Here is a 26,250-nt window from a genome sequence, read left to right as displayed (position 1 = left end):
GGCTCCATGGTGCACCCTAGCACCTGCGGGGGTCTGGGTGGGGTGAGGGGGGCCGCACACCCTGGTCCTGACCCCCGTTTCCCCGGCAGGTGGTCTGTCTGACATGGTGGGCTGTGTTCCGAGACTCTGTGTACTACACGCTGTCTGTCATTGTGCTCATCGCGGTGAGTTACCCCTCTGGCCCCAGGTGGCAGGTGGGCTGGTACCCTGCTAAGGTGTGGGTGTGGGACCCCTGCCCATCTCTGTCCTTGGCATGAGAACCACAGAACCCACAGCGCCCCAGTAATGAGGTCTGCTGCAGCCCCATTGACCAGCCTCCCGGCCAGATTCCAAGAAAATCTCACATTTAACACTTTAGTCACAGAGCAAATCCAGGAACCATCTGCAATGCCAAAGGCCTTGAAAAAGCCAGCATACCTCACATGGTCCATTCAAGTAAACCTCAGCATTTTGCTCATCAGAGGCCTTGCAGATCTTCACAGTCCATTTATTCTTTGGGGAACCCAGCTCTAAAAAACAGAATTTCTGGTTTTGCAGCCCGCTAGGAAAGAGAGAGGGCCAGCTTGAAGCAGTGAGAGGCAGCGGCTGGGAGCAAGGGGGGACCTGGTGGCAAAGAAAGAAAAGGCAGAGGAACCGAGGCAAGGCTGCTTGGCGCTCACTAGTGTGGGGGCAAACAGTCCTGCATACCCTGGTGGACCCCCAAGGACGAAGCGGCCCCAAGCCACGTGGCAGTGACTGAGGCACATGACACAGTCACCTGTTGAGGAGTGTGTCATCCCAGGCGAGCCGTTCCCATCCAAAAGGAGCTTTAAAGGGGTGGCACCAGGGCAGGATAGATTCAAAGAGGGCAGATGCAACAGTTCTCAACCTTACCAGACCTAGAGCCATCCCCATATGACAGTTAGGTCCGCTGTATTAGTTATCTATTGCTGCGTAACAAATTTCCCTAAAACTCAGCAGCTTAAGGCAACAAACATTTGTTCTCCCATTTTCTGTGGGTCGGAAATCAGGGAGTGGCTTGGCTAGGGCCTGACGGCTCAGGATCTCTCCCAAGGCTGTAACTGAGGTATCGGTTGGGGGATTGTCCTCTCAAGGCCTGACTGGACGGGGGTTCACTTTCTGAATCACTCATGTGGCTGTCAGCTGGAGACATCCTTGCACGTGGGCCTTTCTGGAGTGCAGCTCCCAATTTGACATCTCATTTTCCTCCAAGCTGGGGAGGGAAGATGCCCAGGATGGAAGCCACGGTCTTTTTGTACCTAATCTCGGAGTGACATCCCATTACTTCTGCCATCTTCTTTTTGTTAGCAGTGGGTCACTGAGCCCAGCCAGCACTCGAGGGGAACCTCAGTAGCAGGAGGTGGGCTCACCCCCTTTTACCACCCGAAATGAAACTTATAGATAGAAGAATCTATAGATAGATAGAAGAATCTACCTGTACATAATTTGAAAAAATCAGCGTAATATAAAGGAGAAATAAAAGCAATTTATAATGATAATAAAAATGAATACTTCCTTCAGTGTGTAAATGCTTTGGCATGACCACTAAGGCCCAAAGGGGTCATCAGATGTTGCCTCCGTACAGAAAATCACCGCATCTGACAGCTACAGACACACGCAGCTGCTGGTGCACTTTGTTGGCCCCTTACCACCACAAGTGATGCCGACATTGATGAGCATTTCCAAAGTAATCAAAGACTCCTCAGTTTGCATGATGGTTACATTGCTAGAAAATGAAGTATTTATTAAAACCAAATAAAACTACTTTATTTGCAAAATGGAGTTAGCTTTTAGGCTCAGATCATTGTTTTCTGCTTGCCTGACTGTTTAGAGGGATATTCAAAAATTGTGCCAGATGTGGAAAAAAATTCTTTATCAGACGGTAGGGTGCCACGTGGGTGAGGCTGTCCAGCATCCCTGACCTTCACTGCTTCTAAATGCCAGCAGCCCTCCAGTGACTGCAGAAACGGGAAGGACCCCATAAACGTCCCCAAAGTCCCCCAGTGTAGGTACTGCCCTCCCCTCTGTTGAGTGCCCCTTCCTCGTGGCACTGAGTTTGGGGAGCCTTGTGGCACTGCCTGACTAGGATGACCCTCTTGGAAGGGGGACCCCAAAAGCGGGCCACCTGAAGCCCACTGTAACAGCCTGGAGAGGGGTGCCGAGGGTCCAAGTCCAGGCCAGCTCCTTGCATCACGTGCACCCACCCACGTGCCCCTCTCGTGGGACGCAGCCCCTCCACCTCCCTCCACACTGGCCTTGCAGGCGCAGTCGGAGGGGCCCTCGCCTGGCCACAGAAGCAGCAGCCACGTGTATCTGGGTAGGGGGTGTTGGGCAGTATGGGTGTCCTCTTAGGAAGCCACAGAGACCCCAGCACCACTCCTGACCTCCCTTCCCGTGCTACCAGCTGGCCTTCTCCAGAACCACAGAATTTCCGAAGGGGCCTCTCATCTTTATTTTTAAGAAAACTGCACACACACGTACACCATATATATGTATTTATCTTTGCAGCTGAGAAACCCAAAACAGAAAAAGAGGCACCGGCTTTCTGAAATACACATCTTTAGGCCAGTATGAGATTCTTTTATCTGTTTAGGGGTCTGCATTTGTTTTTCTTTTGGAATAAATATGCTCTCCCTTTGTTTCTTTTGCCTTCCAGTTCATATATGATGGAGAAATTGTGTGGTAAGTTTTTAAAGTTTGTTTTTTTTTTGCTGCTTTTTTTTTTTTTTCCAGTATTCTTGTTTGTTGGGTTCATTGAATCTTTTTGATTTTTTTTATGAACATAAGCTAATTAACTTGTTAAGGTAAAAATGGTATCATTCTAAGCAAACAGGACTTTATTTATCCTTTCCAAGTGACAAAAATTGTTTCCCTTAAAATTCCTTTCTCTCAGATATCAAGATATTTTAGAAAGCTAAAATAAGGAGAACAGTATGGTGTTTTGCAGAAGGACAAGCAAATGCCAATATGGAATTTGGAACCAAGAACCCAGAAACGGGCCCGTGAGCCTATGAGAAGTGGGGAAGTGACAGAGGTGTCACGACAAGGCCACAAGATAGGGTTGGGGGCCTCCAGTGCAGCTGAGACAACTGCAGATCCATGTAGAATAAAATAAAGTCAGATCCCTCCCTTACACCTTATGTGAGAATAAATTCCAGGTGAAATGAAGATCTCACTGGCAAAAGCAAAATTTAAAAAATAATTTGGAAGAAAATAGAGGGGAGTCATCTTTATGACATTGAGGTACTCGTTAATTAAGATATGTAAAGCACAGACTTCCAAAGAAAAGTTTATTTCCGCTCTGTTTTCTAGGGCATGAATGCATCGTACATTCAGAAACCATATAAATTTCCTTTTCATTGACTTTTCATTCTGCATCCTGTTTGTGAATATTTGGGGAAACATATTCAGGAGGCCTGGTGGGGGACATTCAGCTGCCTGCCACGAGCAGCTGTGAGCTGCAGGGCCCAGAGAAACCTGGTTCTGGTCCCAGCCTCGCCCCTAACCTGCTGTGTGACCCTGTGAAAGTGTCTTCACGTCTCTGGGTCTCTTCTCCCTCAAATGTAGATGGGGTTGGGGGAGTTAGAGCACCTGGAAGTCCCATTCTGTCCCTGCTAGTCTGCGGCTTCTGCATCAGCTTTTAAAAGGAAGAGGTCCAGAAATGACTGTAGCCCATGCTAGGCACACAGTAGGCCTTCAGATGAACGAACCTTCCATAGCTGTGATTCCTCAGAGGCTAGTGGTGAGGGCCACAGAAAGCCCCACTGCATGTGGGGTTGGGGTCTGCATCCACAGGAGAGCAGTCCCAGTGCGTCCCAGTAAGACCCCTGCCCTGCCCCACTGTGTGGCCCAGGAGGCCCCTGCACCCCTGCCCTGCCCCTGCATCTGCTCAGTTCTCAGGCCCCTCCCCTCCTGCACCCACAGCATCTTTGGTTCCTGGCCAGAATCTCGGATGACCATGGGGTCTCTTGGGGTCAAGTCTGTATGACCCCAGGCCACAACTCCCCTGAATCCTAGGACATGGTGGCCCAGTCCCTCCTCCTCTGCCCCTCTGCCGCGTCTAAGCAGCTGCCCTCAAGCTGCCTCCATCTGGGTTCCACAGACCCCGTGTAGTGAGCAAAACCCACCCGGCCCTCTCTCTCAGTTACCCAAGAGGGCTTCGGGTGGTGGGGGCATCTACTGGCCTGGGTGCCCGTCCTTCACCCAGCAGCCGGGTCCTGGGCTGGACATGAGGACAAGGGAAGACACCCGGTGTACTTTCCCTCCCAGCTCCACGGCCCTGCGGGCCTTCCGAGCTCTAATGCTGTCTCCTTCTCTCCGAGGTGGGAAGGCCTGGTGCTCATCGTCTTGTATGTGTTTTACATTCTAATCATGAAGTAAGTGCCTTCTTTTTCTTCTGGCCTTTTGCTATAGCAGGAGACAAAACTGCTGACATTTTCACTCACTTTGACCAGCCCCAGTTCTCTGGGAGGGCACCCAGTAGGGGAGGCCAGAGTGGGAGAGAGATGTTCAGATGAGTTTGGGGGATGCCATCCACACCCAGGCCGGGGGAGTCATGCTGGGTGGCTGGCATGCAGAGGACGAGGCTGCTCTCCAAATGAACAAACGAGGGCCTCTGTCCTGCCCTGCTCTTTGCTGCTGCTCTGTTCCCCCAGAATGTCCACTCTTTTTGCTGTCTCTATAAATCTATCAACGACTGCCCTTTGCAAAAAACCAGGCAGCTTTAGCTTCTGCTCCTGGCTTCATAAAATGCAACCATTCAGGGCTGCTGCCTTGCACAACTGCAGGGGGCGCCACTCACAGTGCTGGGAAGGCAAATCCTGTGCCCTGGGGTTGTGCCACACTGAGGCCTTCCAGAAGCTACCCAGATCAGAACCATCTCAGAACTACCCTGGAGCTGAGCCAGGCTCAGGTTTCTATCTTCCTTCTCACACCTTCACAGGTAATTTTTTTTTTTTTATTAAAAACACTGTGATTTTTGTGAGACTATAAATCCCCACAGTGTTTTGTAAAAATGGGTGATAAACTGTCAAGTTGCAAGAGAATGTCCTTAAATGATCTTCTGAGTGCCTTTCAAGGAGGCAGCCAGCCTCAGGGGCTTTGAGATGGAGAGTGTACTCTCCCATTATGGGCTGTGAGCTAAGCCCATAACTTTTAGTAACTTTTAGTCACAAACGGAAGTCATTTTCCTGGGCTAAAGGTCTCTTATGCCCCCAGGAAACCCACTAACAACTCAGGAGAAACAAGCTTCCACGGGCATACTGTCTACGGATCCTGTCAGGCAGCTGTCAGCTCAGTTCCCCTCAAACAGGACGCCCCCAGGGCCGGGCAGGGAGGGTGTGCACAGGATGGGGCTGGCTCCAAGGCCCCAGCAGACTCCCCACCCACCTGGAGCGTGTGTGAGGCGACCCCCTTCCCAGGCCAGCCCCCTGTTCTGACCTCCTCCTTTACCCTCCAGGTACAACGTGAAGATCCAAGCCTTTTTCACAGTCAAACAAAAGGCCATTGCAAATGGCAACCCAGTCAGCAGCGAGCTGGAAGATGGTAATGATTACTGTGATGTTAGCTCTGATGACCCTTCCGTGCCATTGCTGAGGCGAGGTAAGGCTGAGCAGACAGGAGGGGCCAGACTCTGTATTTGAAGCCCCTCTCTCCTACACACACACACACACACACACACACACACACACACACTCACTCACTCACTCACTCACTCACTCACTCACTCCAAATTGTCACTCTCAGGTCAAAACACCTAAATGAGGAGGGAGAATTAGTATTTGAGATGTTGCTGCCTCATGTTTGCTTAGATGGGGGAAGGCTGGAAGAGACGCTGGGGAACGAATAAAGCTTCCCATCCCTGGAAAGTCTCCCAAACCTCCCGAGGCAGGCTCCAGGCCCCGTGTGCCTGTCCTGAAATGCAGTTGTAGCTCTTTGTCCAAGTAAAAGGCCTACGACAGGAAGCTGAGGGGTTGAGGGTGGCGGAGCAGGCCTGGGTTTCCTCACAGTCCCTGGAACGCCAGGTCTCGTCTGTCCTAGAGGGGCCTGTGGGCTCTCAAGCTGGGAACAGTTGCCTGGAGAAAAGAAGGCCTGGAAAAGGAGCCAAGGCGCTGGGCAGGAATTCCCAGACTAGCAACCGGAGAACCCTGCTCAGGAGCCCCTTCCCCTGGCGAGGGTGGCCCCCACCTCTCAGTTGCTCCTTGGCCCCCTTGTCTGGGAACTGGGGCTTCTGGGCCTCCAGAGCCAGCCCCCGTCGCCCCTGCAGATCCCGAATTGTCTAGGCCTGACTGGCTGCTCCCTGGGAAACCCTGTCCTTGTTTCTTAATTGTCCGCCAGTTCCAAGTGCCCCTCTGTGGGGGCCACTGCTGGGAGGAGAACGAGTTCACATCCTGCCCCACCCAGACCAGTGTTCTTGCAATTGGGATATTGGAATCAGGGCCTAACCTACATGCTTGGATTTTGCCACAAGGATCCTGATCCAGGTGGACTCGCTTTGGCTGGCCATCCATGAGGCCTTCCGCCCTTGTTCCCGGGGGCCCTGGGCAAGCTAGTCCTCTTTGAGCCAATTTTAATCCATTTGTGATTTCTCTGGTCAGAGGGACCTGGCTGAGCCTGGGTCCAGGGCACCTGGGAGCCCTGATCTCTACCTCTTGGGCCTTCATCTGGGAGTCCATCGGGGATGGCTTCATCCCCCGTCTCAGGTGGGCCACCTGGTGCCCTTGTGGCAGTGCCCAGGGGAAGGATGAATCTTTACATGTGGAAGGAAGACCCCTGCTGGGGTGCAGGCCGGGGTGCGCCACGGCCAGGGGAGGCCCAGCCAGGAGGGACAGAGCACCGGAAGCCCTCTGAGCACAGGACCTTGCCTGTGTGTGGAAATGCAGCCGCCCCATAGCTGTGTTTCATAAACACGGAGCAGCTGGCCCCAGAGGAGAGCCCATTTCCAGGACAACCTCACAAGGGGACACATGACTTTGGCTGCCGACTTGGAATTTTGCTCCATAGACACTGTGGCCCTGAGCTCTCTCATAGGTTCCCACTCACAGTCTCTCGAGACACAGGTTGATTCCTGCCCAGTCATGTACCCGTGAGGTCAGTGTCTCCGAGTCCTCTGGACCGTCACGGCAAATACGAGAGGTGCCGAGGGGTGAGCTGCTGAGGCCAGCCGGAAGTGCCGCCTTGCGTGGGGGTCAGCCCCAGGAGCCACCCCCACCCTTGTGGCTGGGGGAAGGGCAGTGTGGCAGAAGCTCTGCTACTCCCCGTTTCCAGGGAAATCCAGGCTGCCCTGAGGCCTCTGCCCACAGAGGACCTTTTCTGACACTTGAAGCTGACACCATCCCCATCACTTTTGCACCCCTGGTATAAAGTCTTCCCCCAAATCTTTTTAAGTCCAGGTAATATCTAGAAAATTAGAACATTAGGCACTGGGGAAGGAGGGGTCAAGGGAGGAAAGAGTCCTGACAGCAGGCAGCAGTCCCGGGGGTCTAAGGAGGAGGGCCGGGCCTGGAGGTCGGAAACTGGGGGAGATTTGGACTTTGGTGATTTTTAGTCAGAGTTGGCAGATCACCCCTACCCTCACTGCTCCCTAAAAGGCTCCCAGACAGCTGCGTGTGGCGTCCCTCCGGAGCCCTGGGCCCTACAAACAGATTTGACTGAAGCAGGAGGAAGAACCATCAGCAGCACTTTGCCCTTTTTCACGGTGTTGCCCTGGAATCCATCCACCCCGAGAAGACGTCCGAGTTCCTCTCAGCAGGGCCTGGGCCTCGGGGCAGACACGTCCAAGCCGCCAGCACTCCCCCTCCCGAAAGGAGCAGACAGCTTGGTGGCTGGCGATGCTTTTGAGAACATGAGCCCTCCCTGCACCATTACAGGTCTTGATGTTTCCCACATGAGATCAAAATGTTTATAACCAAACCTCTCCATCAGAGAGGGGACCAAAAAGGCTTTAAAATGCCTCTAAATGCGTAAATGTTCTTAAGGTCCCTGAAGTTCAGCTAACCAAATCAGCTCGGGCCAGTTTTCTTTTTTTGGCAGGGCAAATCCCTCCAACGTTTTTTGTTCAGTTTTTTTGTGTGTGCATTTTTTTTCCTCTTAAACGCTTACAAATTTTCTTATCACACTTCAAATGCTGGTTGAGAAGGGCACAGTACATCAAGGAAAGCTCCCAGGGACTGAGGCGGGAGGGGGATTCCAGCCTCTCCTTGCTGGTTTCCAGGTGGCTTGGACACAGCCTGGCCCAGATCCACCTTGGCCGTGGCCACCATATTGCACTGGTCAACTCGGGACTCTCCACGGGGTCTTCCCAGACTGCCCTGGGCCTGGGCACAGCTTTGGCGTAGGGTGGGGTGGGAGAGGGCAGTACCTGACCTTGGGCTGAGCTAGAACGATGCTGTCGTTGAGTTACCTGCTGGGCAGCTACTCTTGGCGTGGACAGACCACCTTGTGTGCTACTTGGTGGGCAGTGCCGGGACAGGGTTTCCGGGAGCCAGCCGCCAGAGCTCTTGCCTCCTAAGTCTGACTCAGTAGGCTGCCTCCTTTGAGCGCAGTTTCCCCTGTGGGGTCCAGACCTGCCGGACAGAGCCCAGAGCCTACAACTCTTGCTGCTTTCCACCTCCCTCTGAGATGGAGGCTCCTGAGTAGGGAGGGATTTGGGCTCTCTTGCAGCAGGGAGGCGCCGTGGGCCCAGCGGGAATTTCCTGCTCCTCACTGCAGAAGCAGGGCCCTTGGAATTCAGCCAGGCGAGGGGCCATCCCAAAGGCCAGAGGTCCTGAGCACTGAGCCCCCTGTAGAAGGAGCCCCTCTACTAACCCCCTCCTTCAAATAACCCCCTGGCATCTGCATCACCATCGAGAATGCTGCCCCAGCCTCGGCATCACCGCACGCTAATCATATCTGGCAATCACTGCTGACCTTTGTCTCCTTAACTCCTCTCCTCTTCTAAATTGTAAGTAATCTGCTTTCATCCAAGCAATAACACATGCATTAAAAAAAAAAAAATAACAAAAATCCCATGAGCCCAGCCCGGTACACGCCTTGCCCGGAGGGTGCTGTCCATCTCTGACCAATGCATGGTCCTCGGCTTTGTCTTCTAACCCACATGCCTCCTGTCTGCTGAGCCTTGCTGCCCGTTGGGTAAGGGGTGTGTGTGTTTGGCGTGCATTCGTTCGTGTTTGTGCCATTAACTCTTGCGCGGGTTTGCTCTCCAGACCTGTTCCTGGCTACCCTGTTAGCCGTGAGGGGCACTCCCTGGAAGTTGGTAGCTGGCACAGTGGGACAGGTCCGTCTGTTCTTACAGTCTCTCCAAGGGGAAGACGGCTGGCCTGTGTGTGCTGTGCTCATCAGGAGCGCTCTGGCTTCTAGAACTCTCCAGGGCTCTGGAGTTAAGTTTCAAATCCCCCAGTTACCAGTATTGAGGGTGCTTGTGAAGGCTGCCGGGAAGAGGCCCAGGGACTGGGGGGCTTTGTTCAGCCTCACAAGGAGAGGGAAAGGCTCAGAGAGAGGGAGCAGCCTCCCTCCTGGTTTCGTGGGAGACCAGGCTTAGCCAGTGGCTCAGCGAGGGTCCTCGGATGAGCAGGCTCCAGTCCTGAGCCTCGGTTGCCTCGCCCGGGCCCTGAGATCCAAGTCATCGAGACCACTGTTGGCCTCACAGTGGGAGAAGAAATTTGGAGGCATCCTTCCCTGTGGGGTTCAGTTGGGCCCTCAATGAAAGCTCCAGAATGAGTGCCAAGGACGAGTAGCCTCATGGGAAATTTAGAGCCAGTGCTATCCGGTGCTTTCTGACATTGTCCATTCCAGGAAGTTTTTGTCAGTTTGTCAAGTTTTGTCTGAGCCTCTGTAAGCACACATGTCCTCAGCACTAACCATGGCATTGTGTCAACAGTGAAGGAAAAGCCTCAGTACAGCAAAAACCCAGTGGTGATGGTGGATGAGATCCTGAGCTCCAGCCCTCCCAAGTTCAGCTTCCCGGAGGCAGGCTTGCGCGTAATGATCACCAATAAATTTGGGCCCAGAACCCGACTACGGATGGCCAGCAGGATCATAATCAATGAGGTGCGTTTCCTTAAAGGGCGATAAGACCCCGTGGCCTTGGATGAGTTCTGGTGCTGTGAGGAAGCTCTAACGCTCTTTCTGGTGTCGGGACACCAGGGATCCGCCACGGGGCTGTCGTTTATTGCTGAAGCCGTGGAGCCTCCGGAAGCCCTCGATCACCCACAGGCAGCAAGGATCCTTCGGGGAGGGATTTTAAGCAGGCAGCAATCGACTATCGTGCACGAGATTTTTCTCTAAGCCTTTTGCCAGGTACTAGGGTAGAACTAATTGGAGGAAGGCCAGTTTGAAGTATGGATCGTTTCTTTAAAATGTTATTTAGAGCAAAATAAGATGAACACACACCTGGTCTCTATGGATAGAGCAGCTATAGCGGGAAGCCTAAAACACTGGTAAATGGTAATGGCTGAGGAAGGTGGGGCAACGACTTTTTCATTCTGTGCTGCTTGCTATGCTTGAATTTTGTGGCTGTGTCTCTCTCTCATTTGAAAAAAAATTATATAATTTGGAACATCATTTAATGTATGAACACCATAGCAAAAAAACAGACTTATTGTGTATCAGTGTTGCTGTATATGTGCCTGTTAGATTTCCAAGTCCTTATCCTCAGTGTCAGGCGTGGGCTTTAGACATTGATAGCTAATAATTGGTAGTTAGCACATCGATTAACCAAGACTGTGTTATGGTGCTTAAAGCTTCTCTATATTGAACATTTCTACTTTGATCTCATGCTTAATTTGCCCCTCTCTGTGGAAAGTTTGGATAAAGTAAAGGAAATACCATTTCAAGCTTTAAACCATTCTGAATCATTTTGGTCCAATTCAGTAAAATATGAATCCATGAAAGTTTACAGAGACCTGGCCATTTCTCTTAGATCTGAAAATTGTACCCACTGGATGCTGGGGGTGGGAAGGTTTGAACAACTCTTAAGGATTTGGGGATTTGAGGTTATAGGCTATTTTTCATGGTGTGCAGCCAGAGAAATAATAGGGTTTTTAATTTTTTTTTTTTAAGAAAGCACAGGTCATTAATTTTATTATCACACAAGGTGGAAATGAAGAAAGGCACTTTGCAATACTCAAAGATGCAATTCACAATGATATAACAATTATGAATATCTGTGCACCAAATAACAAAGCACAACATCCATACAAGCTAAAATAGGGTTTTGATGAGCCAGGGAAAATGCTGGTAGTGATGCCCCAAATGTTTTAAGCTGCTGGGAAAGCCTCAACTTCCACTCTCGGAATTGGCCAGTATTGGGATGCAACCTGGGGAGCCAGAGAGGCTGGGCTAGGAGGAAGAGATTCTGACTTTTAAGTTCACCTCAGCCACAACTCGCATATCTCTCTGGGCCTCCGTTTCTCTCTCTGGGGGTGTTGGGCAGGATGCTGCCAGCTCTAAAAATGTCAGTGGCTCACAACAAGGGCTGGGCCTGGAGTCTGGGTAGTGTCTTTGGTGAAATTCTTCATGGAATGGGAGTGGGGGGAATTAAAACCACAAAAATCATTGTTTCAGAATTGTTTTTTTAAGACCCCTTTGTTCTCATTTACTTTCTGGTCATTTTAACTCTGGAATGTCACAGGGAAGTTTGATCCCTGGTGGAAACACTTGTCTGATGGAGGCCCTATTTGTGCATCCTCACAGATGCCAGAGCAGCCCGAGAGGGGGTGCAGGGGGATGGGTACTTGGGGGCCTGGCAGTCAGGTTAGGGCCAGGGAAGGTGCCTTTGTTTTTCCTTCACCCAAAGGCTGCACCTGGCCTGACTCGCTCGTCTTCACCCAGAGCTACTGAGGTGACTTGCCAAGGGGCCCACAGTTTTACTCACCCTCAGTTTCCCCTCTTTCCTTGTGAACCCGCTCCCACCTGCTCACCCACCTCCTTCACCCTCATTGATCAGGCCTGGATGCTGGTCATCTTGTGCTGGCGAAACTAGCTGTAACTTAGTGAACACCTGCTGTGTGCCAAACAGAGGCTTGTTATGTCATTAATCCTCTTAACAACCTTGTGAGGCAGATGATGATTTTTTCCCATTTATCTAGGAGAAAACTAGAGCTCAGAAAGGTGAAGTAATTTTCCCAAGGCCACACAGTCTATAAGGGGCAGAACCAGGATTCCAACCCAAATCTATACTGTGAAAAGGAGACTACATAAATTCTTGGTTTCAGTCTAGTCTACCACTCCTGCCCTCTTCTTTTGATCCCCTCTACAATATCTTGCCCCTGCTTGAGCCTCTTCAAATGTTAGCAGCTATGCCGCTAATTCTCTTCTTGAGTCTGAACATTCTTGGAACTTAAACCCTCTCTGATGTACCAAGGATCCAGCCCTTACTATCTAGTCAATCTTCTTGGGAATGGGAAACAGAGTTTGTGTGTCTCTTAACTTGGGAAGCCCAATGTATAAAGGAACGGGATCCATCACCTCCCTCGTATTGTAATCTATGCCTCTTTTAATACAACTTCAGATAATGTTAGATATTTTTTTCCAGTTACAGTCCTCTGTTGACTCCCGTTAAGCTAAAGTCATGAGCACCCCACCCCCCCAATTACCACTCCATATTGCTCCTAAGTCGCATCCTCCCCTTTTTATAATTCTACCCTGACACAGCTAGTATTTTTGGACTCCAAGAGTGACTTGTTATATAACCCTATTTGGGTGGAAAAATATTATGCCTGCATGTCCAGGCTTGAATCTTTGCTCTTTTTGGTGAACTGAATGTTGTGGTCTCTGAAGGAAAATATTTAAAAATTGCCACCCCTCCCTAGGCTTTATGATTTAGGAGTCTCTGCCTAAACCTGACATATAATGGCTGCTAAATGGTCAGTTCCTCTTTCTTTTTGGTTATGTGCTGTTGCCTTGGGGTGCTGCCTTCACCCCCTGCTCAGGTATTTGGAAGGGAAATATGTGCCCACGGTGTGACAGTCATTAGCCACAAAGGTGGTCCATAGCTGTTTTTAGTGAAAACCAGAAAAAAGTGACCTGTGCAAAGGCAGGCAGATTCTCAGGAAAAGGCAAACCTGTTGACTTCTTGGAAGCATGGCCTCTGTCTTTCCATTTGGTAGAAACCTAGAAACCCACAGCCTTGGCGAGGGAGATCAGCCTCTGCTTGGGAGTAAAGGAGGCAGCCTTGGGTGGTCACGGCAGGGTGGGAGGAGGGGTGAGGCTGGTGGGGGAGTTTGGTCATGGGTATTTACCTTTAAGGGCACACTCCTTAACTGTGGCAAGAGAATTGAACACACGCTTCCTAGAAGAGTCTATCCAATTGGCCAGTGACCCAATAAGGTGCTCAACATCATTAGTCATCAGGGAAATGCAAATGAATACCACAATTAGATACCAACACACACCCACCAGAATAGCTAAAGTAGAAAGAGTTGGTAAGGGCGTAAAGCAACGGCGATCCTAATACACTGCTGGTGTGGGTATAAAATGGTTCAACCTGCACCTACCTTATGACCCAGCAGAAATCGATGCAGAGATCCACAAAAAGACACGAACAAGATTGTTCATAGTCGCTTTGTTCTTACCCAAACATGGACACAACCCAAATGCCTATCAATAGGCAAATGGTTCCATTGCGGTTTATTCATGCAGTGGAATACTACACAGCCATGAAAAAGGACAAACTCCTGATGCATAAGACCACATAGAGGACTCTCACAAATACAAGGTTGTGTGAAACCATTGTGAAAGCCCCAGCATTTTCACTGCCATCCCATTTTGTGGACCGCAGCACAGACTGGCTCAAGGAGAGAATTAGGGGCATAGCTGCTAACGTTTGAAGAGGCTCAAGCAGGGGCAAGATATTGTAGAGGGGATCAAAAGAAGAGGGCAGAAGTGATAGACTAGACTGAAACCAAAAATCTATGTAGTCTCCTTTTCACAGTATAGATTTGGATTGGAATCCCAGTTCTGCACTTAGAAGAGAGGGAAGTCCTTCTTCAACCACCCCCAAAGGCTTCCTGTTATGATCTAAATGGAAATGGGAAACTTGGGTAGATTCAAGGTTGTTGAGCCAATTGTTAGGCAAATCAATTGCCAGCAGTTTTATTTTAGGAGCCTTTAAGAGCTGTGTGTGTGTGTGTGTGTGTGTGTGTGTGTGTGTGTGTGTGTGTGTGTGTGTGAAGGAACCAGGCAAGAGCATGACACTTTATCACACCTTTTGGTGTCTGCACAGCGACAGAGACTGATCAACTCGGCAAACGGCGTGAGCAGCAAGCCGCTTCAAAACGGGAGGCACGAGAACATCGAGAATGGGAACGTTCCGCTGGAAAACCCCGAAGACCCTCAGCAGGATCAAGAACAGCAGCCGCCACCTCAGCCCCCACCCCCCGAGCCAGAGCCGGTGGTGCCGGTGGAGGCCACCTTCCTGTCACCTTTCTCCGTGCCTGGTGAGTTCTAGGGGATGCTCTGCACGCAGTACAAACCGGAACGTCAGGCCCGGCTGAGCTGCCAGGGACTGTTAGGGCCAGCCCAGGTCTCCAGGGCAAGGGCTGGAGCAGGCCACAGCCTGGCAGCTGTTGCATGAGGGTTGTTGGGCCGGTGTGGGGGGATCGACCTTATGTCCCCTAAACGGTTAGGAGGCACTCGATAAAAGCGTAACTCGGGACTGAACTACGGCTTAGAGCTGCTGCATGTGGCTGGACCTGCGGCCAGGGGGCAGCCAGCTGGTGGCAAGGCAGTACCTGTGAGCCCTAGTGGCGGCACGCAAATCTCAGGGCATCCAGTCTTAATTTTGCAGTAAGAAGAACAACCACTGATGTCATGTGTTTAGCTTTTTATTTTGATTGTTTTCAGACTTACAGGACATTTGCAGAAATAATACAAAACCAATACCCCCTACCCATATCCACCAGCTTCTAATATTTTTAATATCTTGCCACATTTGTTGTATCTCTCTCTCTCTCTCTCTCTCTCACTCTCTCTCTCTCTCTCTCTCTCTGTGTGTTTTCAACTTTTGAGGGTAGGTGGCATATGTTATACTCCTTGAACAATTAATGATTCCATGTATGTTTCCTAAGAACAAAGATATTCACTTGTGATAACCACCTTAAGTGCAGACCAGTGTGATTTTTATGGGTGTCTCAGGCCCTCCCAGTGTATTCCACATGTGCTCTGCTTGTTGGCCGGGGCAGGATATTCTGAGGCCACAAGTGACCCTTAGACAATTTGCACCTTAAATGTTTGAGGATATCTTCCCACAAATGAGCCAGAGCAGGCCACCCCCTGCCCCAAGCCCTCAGCACCGTCCCATCTCACTTGGAAGGAGAGCCACCGTTGTTTTTCTGACCTGCATGGCCCGGCGTTAATCTACCAGCTCCTTGTGAACCTCACCTCCTGCTCTGCTCCCGCCCGTTCCCTCCGCCCCGGCCACTGCGGCCTCCCCACTCCCCTTCCTCAAACATACCAGGTGTGCTCCTGCCTCAGGACCGGTGCACTTGCCCTTGGCTGGAGGGGGCTTTCCCCGGGGCCCATGTGGCTTCATGAGATCCAAACCCTTCGTGAGACCTCTGCAGGCCCAGATGGGAAGTGAGGGCCTGAGGCGTTTGGGCCTAATCTTGGAGGTGGGTCTTTTGGTTTGGTTTTGGTTCGTTTTGGTTTTTCTTGGTATCCTGCCACCCTGAGAGGCAGCAGAATTCCATCAGGGGATTTTAAAGTCGGAAAAGAATTCTGGGTTTAATGTCGGTCCACCCAAGTGTCTGATTTGGGAGGCGGCTCTGTGGGAAGAGGGGCCACCCTGGTCCCAGCCCCTCTTATGGGAGCACTCCTGTCTCCTGAGAAGGTGGCGTCAGCAAGGGGGAGCCACCAATTGCACTTCGTATTGAAAATGCAGGCTGCATTTGGGATTGCAGGCATTCCTTGGAGTTTTGGGATCAGAGTCTCCGTGGGATGTGCATCACCGTCACCCAGAGGCTCTTCCCAAAATACAGAGCCTGGCTCTGAACCCAGATGTTCCGAAGACTGGAGCTGGGCCTGGGGATCTGCATTTTCAAAATGGGTTAGAGATCATTGCTCCTAGTTGGCACCTCCCAGCTTTTTATACTTAAGGACAGACCTAGAAAATGAAATATGTCCCCTCTCTGAGGTCACAGAGCAGCCCAGCCCAGGGGCTCAGGCCTCCCCAGGCCTCCCTGCCAGCCCGAGGGCCAAGGGGACTCACATCCGTGTGTCTCTGAGGCATCTCTGGCACTGGAGCACACCCACATTGGGGAGCTCCGTGAGGTGCCAAGGTTGTCGCTCAGCCAGCTTACCTGCTGTGGGGTCAAGGTCAGGCTGTATCCATAGCTTGACCTCTGGGTGTCAGGGATACTGAGAGGAGTAGTGTCTTCTCCAGATCCCAGTCCCCAGGTTGGGTTACCTGCTGAGGCACACCGGGAGATGGAAGATTCCTCCGGGTCGGTGTGTCCACCCAGAGGAGGACCTCCTCCGAGGCTGATGAGCCAGGGTGGCTCCTGCTCCATCTTAGCAGTTTTTGCTTCTGTGTTCATAAAAGGTCACAACCCGGGCGTTAGGTCCGAGCCCTGGGTACCCTGTACAGCCCCGAATCGTCACATTGCCAGCCCAGTTCTCCTCCTGGGCACACAGGGGCCTGAGAAAGGGGGCTTGGGGCTCTGGTCCTTTAAGGATTCCAGTTCCTTGGGGCCTGGAGAGCAGATTCCAGGCAGGTTGGAGTGTGGCCACAGGAAGGGAGAGGCACCCGGAGCACCCACAGTCCAGGGAGCAGCCCGGCTTGCCGGGTGGGGCCCCAGAGGAGAGAGCGTTCGTTTGGTGCATCTCTATACGTGGTCTCCAGCCCCGTGAAGTGGATGGCAGAACCCCCATCTTACAGGTGCCAGGCCTCATGGGGCCAACCACTGCCACCCTCCTCTGGCCACTTCATCTGAATCCTGCCCACTGTCCAGGGGTCTGCAGGAAAACCAGGGGAAGGGATGCCCTTCCTGGCGAGCTGTTAGTCTGTACCGTGATACAGCCATGTGTAGAGGCGACTCCTCTTTCCAGTTCCTTGTAGCTTTGAGTTTGGGGTTGGGTGGGGAGGACCCCAGGGCCAGCCCCCTCCCATTGTCCTTGTACCCATAATCTTGCGCTCCTCAGAGAAGTGGCCATGGGAGATCAGCTCTGGCTTCCTGCTTGGACTCCGGGTAGGTCAGACACCCTCCCTCAACCCGGGGTGGGGGGCTTGGGTGCTGCTGTCCTGCAGAGCTGGGGGCAGCTGGTCCCAGGCCCCTCCCCGTCCCCCGGTTTCCTGCACCTGTGAGTCCTCTCCAGGGAGCTCGGCCCTGCCTGTGGGCCCACCCTGCTCCTCAAGCCGGACGCTCCAGGATTTTCCCCTGGGCTCGGCCCATAGTGGAGCCAAGTGCTCCCAGCGTCCTCTCAGCTTCCGAGGGAAGGAAGTGTCTTTCCTTGTCCTGAGATCCATCCAGGCCTTCCTGCATCCCAGCGGAAAACTCCTTTGTGTCCCTGCGGATGTGTTTCCAGGTGTTGTCCTTGGAAACCACAATTTACTCTTTCCTCCTCCGCCCCTGGGTGTGAGCAGGAGTGGGAATGAGGCTGTGTGGCCACTGCTTGTTGAGGTGTGTACAGCGGCGGAGGAAAATCGAGGCTCAGTGTGGGTCGGAGCTTCCAAGAAATCAGAGCGAGTCAGCGAGACTCTGCACTTGTGAAAAATTCCATGTGTTCACTCTGGGCCCTCCCACCTCCATCCCTCCCCATTCCCCCCACCCCCACCCCACCCTTTCAGCTCATCTTTGGTTCTGCCTTTGCAATCATCTGGACTGTGGTTCTTGGAGGTGGGTGGAGCTAGTGTCCTACTGCCTGGGCCCCAGAAAGGAATCAGCAGGGTACAGGGAAGGTCCAACAGGGGCACAGGGAATGATGGGAGAGGGAAGGAGACATCCCATTGGTCATCTTGGAACCCAGGTAGCTTTAGGCTATCAGGGACTCATTCTAGGCCAGACCAGTGTGTACCCCTCTCCTCCCAGGTTGCTTTAAGTACTAAATAGGATAATTTAGTCAAAGTCTCTGTGCACTGCTTGACACATAGTAGGTGCTCATTAAATGTTCATTTGGATCACAGTGTGCTTTAATCACATAGCTTCTGTGATAACCGGCTTCTAGCATCCTCCTCTGTTTGGACTATGAACAATGTTCTAGAAAGATCAAAAGTGCCAGAATCTCTGGAGACCTGGAACTGTCAGTCACCAGGGGGCCAGGAGGAGGGAATTGACATTCACTAAGCACCTGCTTCAGGCACCTTGCAGATAAGCTGATTCTTTCATTCAGTGAATATTTGGGTGCCAGACTCTGTTCTGGGCTTTGCAAATCCAGGTGGGAACAAGAGAGCCGTGGCCCCTGCCCTCTGGAGCTGCCGGGCCTGCAGGGCAAAGCCAAGCAGAAGACTGCGTGATGCCTTTTGTACCTCATCTCGTTCCATTGCCATGTGGCTGATAGGTGGAGGAGGTGGGGGGCCCCAGCCGGCTGCTCATTTGGATTCCGGGGCAGAGCCCAGCAGCCCCCTGGCTTCAGTGCCCACTCACTCTGATGCTGGGTTTACCTGCCAGCACCAAGCGCAGCCATCCCTATCCACTTCTGGCCACAGAGCCTGGTAACTAGGCCTCCCGGGGCCGGCTGCTGGCTGGGAGAAGAGGAGGAGGAGCTCATCTCCCTTGGAAACCATGTTCTGCAGCCTTTGACACTGCCTGGAAATGGTCAGCCAGAGACCCTGGGCCCAGCCCAGCCAGGGAAGGCCCCCGAGGCTGGCTGTGTGTTCGTGGCTGGCTTGCAGTCTGGGAGGTCTTGCTGCTGTAAGGGTAAGAACATCACCGGGAACCCAGGAGAGGGATCCCCAGCTCTACCATGGTGCTGAAGCCTGTGTCTGCCAAGGTTATTATGGCATCTACTGAGGACTGTCTGCATGTCAGGCATTGAGCCAAAAAATAGAGCATTGTTCTAGAGCTCTCGAGGGGCATCTGTGTGCCATGCCCTGTTCTAAGAGCTTTATGTATATTCATTCATTCATTCATTCATTCAACACATGAGGTAAGAACTATTATCCCCACTTGACAGAGAAGGAAAGAGAAGCATAAGGAGGTCAAATGACTTGCCCACACTCACCCAGCTACAAAGCGAATGCAGCAGTGCCAGCCACTGCCCTGTGCTGCTATTTTATAGCTGCTTAGGAGGGAGGTATTGGCATTATCCCCATTTTACAGAGTGGTAAACTGAGATTCTGAGTGGTGATCGGACTTCCTGGGTCATATGGCGTGACACAGGGAGCCCCTCTTCTGCCCTGCTCCTCGCCAGCTGCGAATGCTGTCCAGGGCTGGTCCAATTGGGAGCAGGTCCCAGGTCACGACCCATGGTGCTGTCGTATGGAACAGAAACTAGGGGATACATGTGTGTTTCACAAATGTCCCGGTTCTTGGAGGTTCTTGAACAATGGTGGGACTAAAGCTTATTGAGTGCTTACTCTGGGCCAGGCAGGGTGCTTTACCCCTATCAGCTCATTAATTCCTCTCGAGAATCCCAAGAGGTAAGTACCGTGATTATCCCCATTTCCCAGGTGAAGAAACTGAGGCACCAAGAATTATTAAGTTGCCCAAGGAGGCACCAGAGGAAAGGGGTGTAGCTGGGATTTGGATCCAGGCTTTCTAACCTAGACGTGCTTAGGGTACAGCACGGTGGCCCAACCAACGGATCCTTTTGGGTCCCCTTTCTTTTGGAGCCCGTGGGAAAATTGGCTGCCTCTGTGCAGGTTGCTAGCGTCTTCTAGCTCAGTTCAGGGTCTTGTACCCAGGGATGCCAGGTGACTTCTGTCTGTGCTGAGTGGACAGTGTTGAACTGAGTTGAGTCCTGGGCCTCTGGGGATCCGGCATGCTGTCTGCGGGGTTAGGAGGGCCCTGCTAAAGCTCCTCATCCTTCATTGTAACAAAGCCCAGCACAAGCAAATCTGAAGACCGCTGGAAGCTTTCGGCCTCCTTATCCACAGCCATCTTCTTCGTTCTAACTAGCACTTGAGAGAGCTGAACTCGTTGGGGAGAGAGAGGCCTTGTTAGTCTTTACAAACCCAGTCAGGTGATACTGTAGAAAGGGAGCTCTGTAAAATTCCACACTCCCGTTCTTTCCTCTTAGCTGCTTGACACATCCATGAAAGCAGTGAAAACACTGCAGATGATGTGGGCTCATTTACATGTGAAATTCCATACACAGTCCCTGGGATTCCAGGCCCCAGAGACAAACAGTGCTTTGTGGTGGAAATGATCTTGTTCGGGCCTCTGTCATGGAGCCACCAGGGAAATTGCACATTCAATAGATTGTTTCATAAGTCAAGGTCAGTGTTTCAAAGATGTGTCCTTGTTGATCACTGATTTAGAGCGCTGAGGTCTCAGTCCACAGCCCCATTAGAATAATCACTGGCTGAGCTTTGGTTTGTTTGCATGTTTTTTTTAATAATACAGCCTTATTCAGATATAATTCACTTACCATGATGTTCACCCTTTTAGAGTGTACAGTGCAGTGGTTTTGGGTATATACACAAAATTTTGCAAACCATAATCAATTCTAGATCATTTTTATTTCCCCCCAAAGAAGCCCCATACCCATTTTCAGGCACACCCCATTTTTCCCCAATGCCCTCAGCCCCTGACAACTATTTATCTACTTATTGTCTCTTTGGATTTGCCAAAACTCTGGCAGTTTTCTTCCAAGTTCTCTGCAACAGTCTCTAAATTCGAGGATTAAAAGGGAACTTGGGAATTTTCAGCTCAGCATTTTCCTATTCCAAAGCAGGAAACCAAGGCCCAGAGAGGGGCTTGGCTGGGCAGAACCAGGCATCCAGGTCACCTGCCTTGGAGTCTGCTCTTTGATGCCCCTCCAGTGAGGTCAGTGCCAGGCAGGCTGGGTGGGGGAGGGCAGAGGCTGGCCCAGGCCTGGGAATGTGCCGGGCCTGTCCTGGGGTCCTGAATCCACAGAAGCTCTCTTGAGCATAAAGGGAGAATTTTTTTATGGGGTTCCAGGGCCATGTTAGGGATCCCAAGGGCAGGAAAACACCTGGACTCATCAAAGAGTGGGACGCTGGGCCTCAGTGGGTGCCCACACTCTTCCTGGCTCTTGTCTTCATTTCTCCTGCACTGCTATCTCACTCTGCTCTTTGGCTGCTGTTGGGGATTGAATCACGCCCCCCCCACAAAAAGCACATTCAGATCCCAGCCTCTGGTCTTGTGGGTGTGAACCTATTTGTAAATAGGACCTTTGAAGATGTTATTAGTTGATGCATGCCCAAATTGAAAGAAGGCAGACCTTAGTCCAGTGTGGCCAAAGTCCTTACAAGCAAAGGAAATTGGGCACAGAGAGGAAGCTGCGGGGAGCAGCCAGAAGCTGAAAGTCAAAGGGACCCAGACGAGAAAGGAGAAGACGGTGCTGTGTGCGTGCCCATGTGATGGAAAAGCCAAGGACCACGGGTCGCCAACAGCCAGCCCCAGGACACCAGTCTTCGGAGAGAAAGCATTGTTTGGCTGACTCCTCAATTTTGAACTTCTCCTAGCCTCAAAACCATGAGCCAATAAATTCCTGTTGTTTAAGCCAAACTGTTGTATTCGGTATTTGTTTCAGTAGCTTGGAAACTAAAATAGCTGCAGGCTGCCTTCCCCAGTTCACTGTTGGTCCACGTAGCAGGCGTGGCCACCTGTAGATTCCAGACTAGCAGGTGTCAGCTCTGGCCTCCCTGAGCTTAGCTCACTCGTGGTGCTGGCTCTGAGTTCCACAGTCCTGGGAGACAGAATGCAGGCTGCCCGGCAGGGTTAGAGCCTACCCTGGATGGCCAGCATGGGTTTGGTGGTCTCCCTGGAAAGATGACTGAGGGGAGAGCAGCTCCACACACTCACACCTGGCCCTCCTTGTGGCGGCAGGTGCCTCTGGCATCATCAGGAGATGATCAATGTATCCCATCTCAGATGCAGGGAAAGGGGAAATTAATACAGAGACTTATGCAGGTACCATATACACTCATTGGAAGGACTGGAGGAGGGTGCTCTGGGCTGACACTAGCAGTGACGCCCAGAGCCCACCACCCCACTGGCCGGCTGCCACCCTTGCCAGAGTCAGGGAGGTGTGGGGCTGGGCTGCACCGGAGCCGCTGAGCTAAAGGACTGACGGTCAGAGCTGTGACCCCGGACAAAAAAGCCTCTCCCACAGTGAGGGACTCTTCACTCCCCCAGCACAGGAACTGGCCATGGAGATGCTGGTCGAGGCTCCGGAACTATCTCTGGTGCCCTTGAAGTGAGAGCTGGGGCATAGACGTGTTGCTGCAGCACAGCCCTGATGTTCATCCCCACAGCCCTGCCTGACTGCATTGCATCCAAAGCAGCAGAACAGTGGCCTGGCCCCACCTCAGTTCTACTTTGCCAAATAGGAAGCCTATTTCGAATCCAGAACTTCAGCTGCAAGGGAATCTGGGAAACATTGGTTTTCAATTTCCAGCCTCTGCATTCACACTGAGAGCTCCTGAAAGCTGGTTCGGTGTGTCTGCTGCCATAGGAATTTAGTAAAGCTTGGAGAAAAGCAGTAATGTCAATCTTGTTTTAAACTTTTTATTTTGAAATAATTTCAAATGTACATGGAAGTTGAAAACATAATACAAAAATAATTTAGAGAACTTGAATATATCCCCTATCTGGATACCCAGATTTACCAACTTTTGACATTTTGCCACATTTGTTATTATTCTGTTGGTCTGTCTGTACATTCATCTATATCTTATCTATTTTCTAAACCTTTGAGAGTAGAGTGCACATGCCATGTTCCTTTACCATTTAATATCTCCATGTGTATTTCCTAAGAACAAGGATACTCACTTATGTAACCACATTAAGTACAATTATCAAGATCAAGAAATTTAAATTGATATAAAGCATACAGTCTATATTCTAGTTTTTTCACTTGTCCCAATGTCCTTTGGGGCATTTTCTCAATTATTTGATCCAGTCCAGGATCATGTATTGCATTAAATTGTCATTGTTGCTTTAGTCTCTTTCTCTCTTTTTAGTTATGGTGACATATACAACCTTAAATTTCCCAGCCCAACCACTCCCCAAGCATTCAGATTAGCGGCATGTATCACATTCATTTTGAATACAACCAGTTGTAACTGATGACTTCACTTAGACTGGACCAAAGTCCTGCTAAGGAACTCGTGCGGCTTACAGAGTCTTCATAGGGGCCACGAAGGGGCAGGACACCTGCCCGTCGCTATGCAGAAAGCTCTTCTGCACAGGGCCTGCTGTGTCCCCACATTGTGCTGAGCATGCTGCATCTGACGCCTGGAGTCTGCACAGCAGCCTGCTGCATGCCTGGTGTGGACCCCAGAGGTGACAGGACTGGTTCCCCAGCTCTGGCTAACCCCAAAGTGCTCTCCTCTGCCTGCTGACTTCAGTTAAGATGGCCAGATCCTGAGCTGGACCCTCCGCGCTAGGATGCAAGGGGCAGCAGGAAGGAAAGGAAGGGCAGAAGCCAGCCGTGGGTCTGTTGGCTTCGTAAACACCCAGCACCTGCCCGGCCACGCCTGTCCCCCCCACCCCACCCCTGCATGCCAGCACTTTGCTGAGTTGTTTAAGCCAAGAGGTCCTGTCAGCAGTGGGGAGGGTAGATTAGTTCTTGTTTCTGTCGGTGTTTCTGGACTTGGCCTCTTCCACGCTCCTCAGGGCCTCCAAATTCAAGGCAAGGCCTTCATGGGTAGGCAGCAGGCTGTGTACTTTTTACTTTTCTTTAGTCTTGGCACAGTTCCCCTAGGTGGGTTGAGCAGGGACAGTTACAGCCGTCTCACAGATGAAGACACCAAGGCTCAGAGAGATTAAAGGTCCACCCAGTGCAACACAGGCAAGAGCGACAGAGCCAGGGCTTTAGACTCAAGGCTATGCTGTTTTCTCTCCAAAAACTACCACAGACCATGTTTGTGAATGTGTGGAAAGGGGCCTTCCCCACTTCTCGGAGGACGGAACAATTTTCTTTGCTGGAAGTCTTGAGATCCCTCTGGTGGGGTGCAAAGCTGGCTGAAAGTTAGAGTCATCTAGAATGAGGGGGTTGGGTACACCCACCCAGACATCCTTCTGGCTCTGGGACCCCTTTGCATCCAGTCTCAGTGTGGGACATGGAGCCTAGGGGTGCCAGCTGATGGGTACAGGGACTTCCATGGGCCTTGGAATCATGGGCTCGGAGGGCAGGCAAGCATTGTAGTACACAGGACACAAGAGTGTGAAGATCTGTGTTCAAGTCCTGAAACTACCTCCCACTGTCTAACGTGTTCAAGTAAGTCACTGTATTTCACCAAACCTGTGATGGTTTGAAGCTTTATAGATCTCGGAAGAGATCATGTTCTTAAAGCTAATCCATTCCTGTGGGGGTAGACTTTCTGCAGGTGGGACCTTTAGATTAGGTTATTTCAGTTGAGCTGTGCTCCAGGTGGGTCTTAATCCTCTTACTAGAGACCTTTATAAGAGAATGAGAGACAGAGAGAAAGAAGCTGAGAGAGGGCACACACAGAAGCCCAGGAAGAAAGCCACAGACATAGCAACCAGAAGCTGAAAGCAACAAAACCCGGGAGAGAAGGAGAGACCGGCAGACTCGCTGTGTTCCTGGCCATGAGGCAGAGGAGCTGAAGATCGCCAGCAGCCTGTCTTCAGAGTCCACGTACCGTCCTGATGGTGCCTTGATTGGACATTTTCATGACTTCAGAACCGTAAGCTTGTAAGCAAATAAATCCCCATTGTAAAGGGCAACCCATTGCTGGTACGTTACATTTCAGCAACTTTAGCAAACGACAGTTATCCCTTCCAAATCTTGGGGTTTAGGGGTGCGGAGCCTCCATGATATGGAAAATCCATGTAAAATTATTTGGCCCTCCCTTCGTACCAGAGAAGAAGTCTGAATTTTTTCTTTTTGTGGGGTGTTTATGGTACTTTACTGTAAAAATTGGGTTAAGTATTTGGTCATAGGCTATATGTAGGTCAGTGTTAAGTAAAAATACTGTATTAAAAAGAAATTTTTTAAACATGAAATAAATATGAAAATTGACTTTAAAAAACAAATTGCATATATTATGGTATTAAAAGATAAAATATACTGATATCATACAATACTATACACATATTTTGTGCAATTCAATGTTTCTAAACTTTTTCTGTGTTGTTTGCTGGCTTTGGCCTGTCATCCGTGGCTTTCGAAAAACTCATCAAAAATTCCCGTTTAATTTTTAGGCTGACCTGCGATCTGTCGAAAGCATGATGGGGAAAGTCGCGATGTGGAAGATATAATGTAAAACAAAACCTGTTTGCTTACCTGTGAAGTGGGGGGAGCAGCTACCCCCAGAAAACTGATATGAGGAACAAAGAGTGCTTGTAAAAATAAATAAATAAATAAACCTCTCAGATGTGAGGCACGACACAATGCTGGATGAGGGTGAGGTGGCAGTTCCTTAACCTGGCTCTGACTGTGGGCCTCCTCTACCTGTAGCCACTTCTGTCCCCACAAAGGCCAGCTCAGGGTGTCTGGCTGAGGGGCAGGGCCTGTCTGAGGCTCTGCCAATAATTGTCTATGAGATTTGGGGCAGTTTACTAACCTTCATGGGGCTTGATTTTCCTCTTTGTAAAACAGAGTTAGCCAAGTGGGATTTATGCCAGGAATTCAAGATCAGTTCAATATACTAATTTCAATCAATTTAAACACCATCTTTTTAGAATAAGGATAAACATAATGTGGTATAGCCCTAGAATGGAAATTATTCAGCCATAAAAAGAAATGGAGCACTGATTCTCACTACAACACATCAGTGACCCTCAAAGCATTATGTTTTGTGCAAGAAGCTGTGCACCAAAGGTAACGTATGATTCCATTTGTAGGAAATGTACAGAACAGGCAAATCCGTAGAGTCACAAGGTATATTAGTGGTTGTCAGGGGTTAGGGGAGGAGAGAATGGGGAATGACTGTTAATGGATACAGGGTTTCATTTGGGGGATGATTAAAGTCTTCTGGAATTATATAGTGGTGATGATTTCACAACTTTGTGATTATACTAAACCCCCTAATTTTACACTTTAAAAGGGTGGATTTTATGGTATGTGAATTATATCTCAATTTTTTTAAAGTGGAGTTAATCTAGAGTGGCAGTTCTTGGAGTGTGGTCCCACAACCAGCAGCAGTAGCAGCACCTGGGAACT

The 26,250-nt window shown here is 50.7% G+C and overlaps 1 protein-coding gene across 3 annotated transcripts in view; it reads left to right on the top strand.

Moving 5' to 3' along the window:
- SLC24A4 (solute carrier family 24 member 4) overlaps window positions 1–26,250 on the top strand; it is a 162,371-nt gene that overhangs the window by 112,193 nt on the left and 23,928 nt on the right. For 2 of the 3 annotated variants that reach the window (XM_037832031.1, XM_037832032.1), the window contains exons 8-13: window positions 90–164; window positions 2,657–2,682; window positions 4,323–4,376; window positions 5,459–5,601; window positions 9,878–10,047; window positions 14,222–14,435. In XM_037832031.1, the coding sequence (XP_037687959.1) occupies window positions 90–164; window positions 2,657–2,682; window positions 4,323–4,376; window positions 5,459–5,601; window positions 9,878–10,047; window positions 14,222–14,435 (682 nt within the window). The remainder of the gene's footprint in view (window positions 1–89; window positions 165–2,656; window positions 2,683–4,322; window positions 4,377–5,458; window positions 5,602–9,877; window positions 10,048–14,221; window positions 14,436–26,250) is intronic. The other variant, XM_037832034.1, reaches the window with a different exon arrangement.

The sequence above is a fragment of the Choloepus didactylus genome, chromosome 4 (assembly GCF_015220235.1).
Source record: "Choloepus didactylus isolate mChoDid1 chromosome 4, mChoDid1.pri, whole genome shotgun sequence".
NCBI lineage: Eukaryota > Metazoa > Chordata > Mammalia > Pilosa > Megalonychidae > Choloepus > Choloepus didactylus.
The sequence above is the reverse complement of the archived record's forward strand: the minus strand, read 5'-3'. Positions and strand labels throughout refer to the sequence as shown.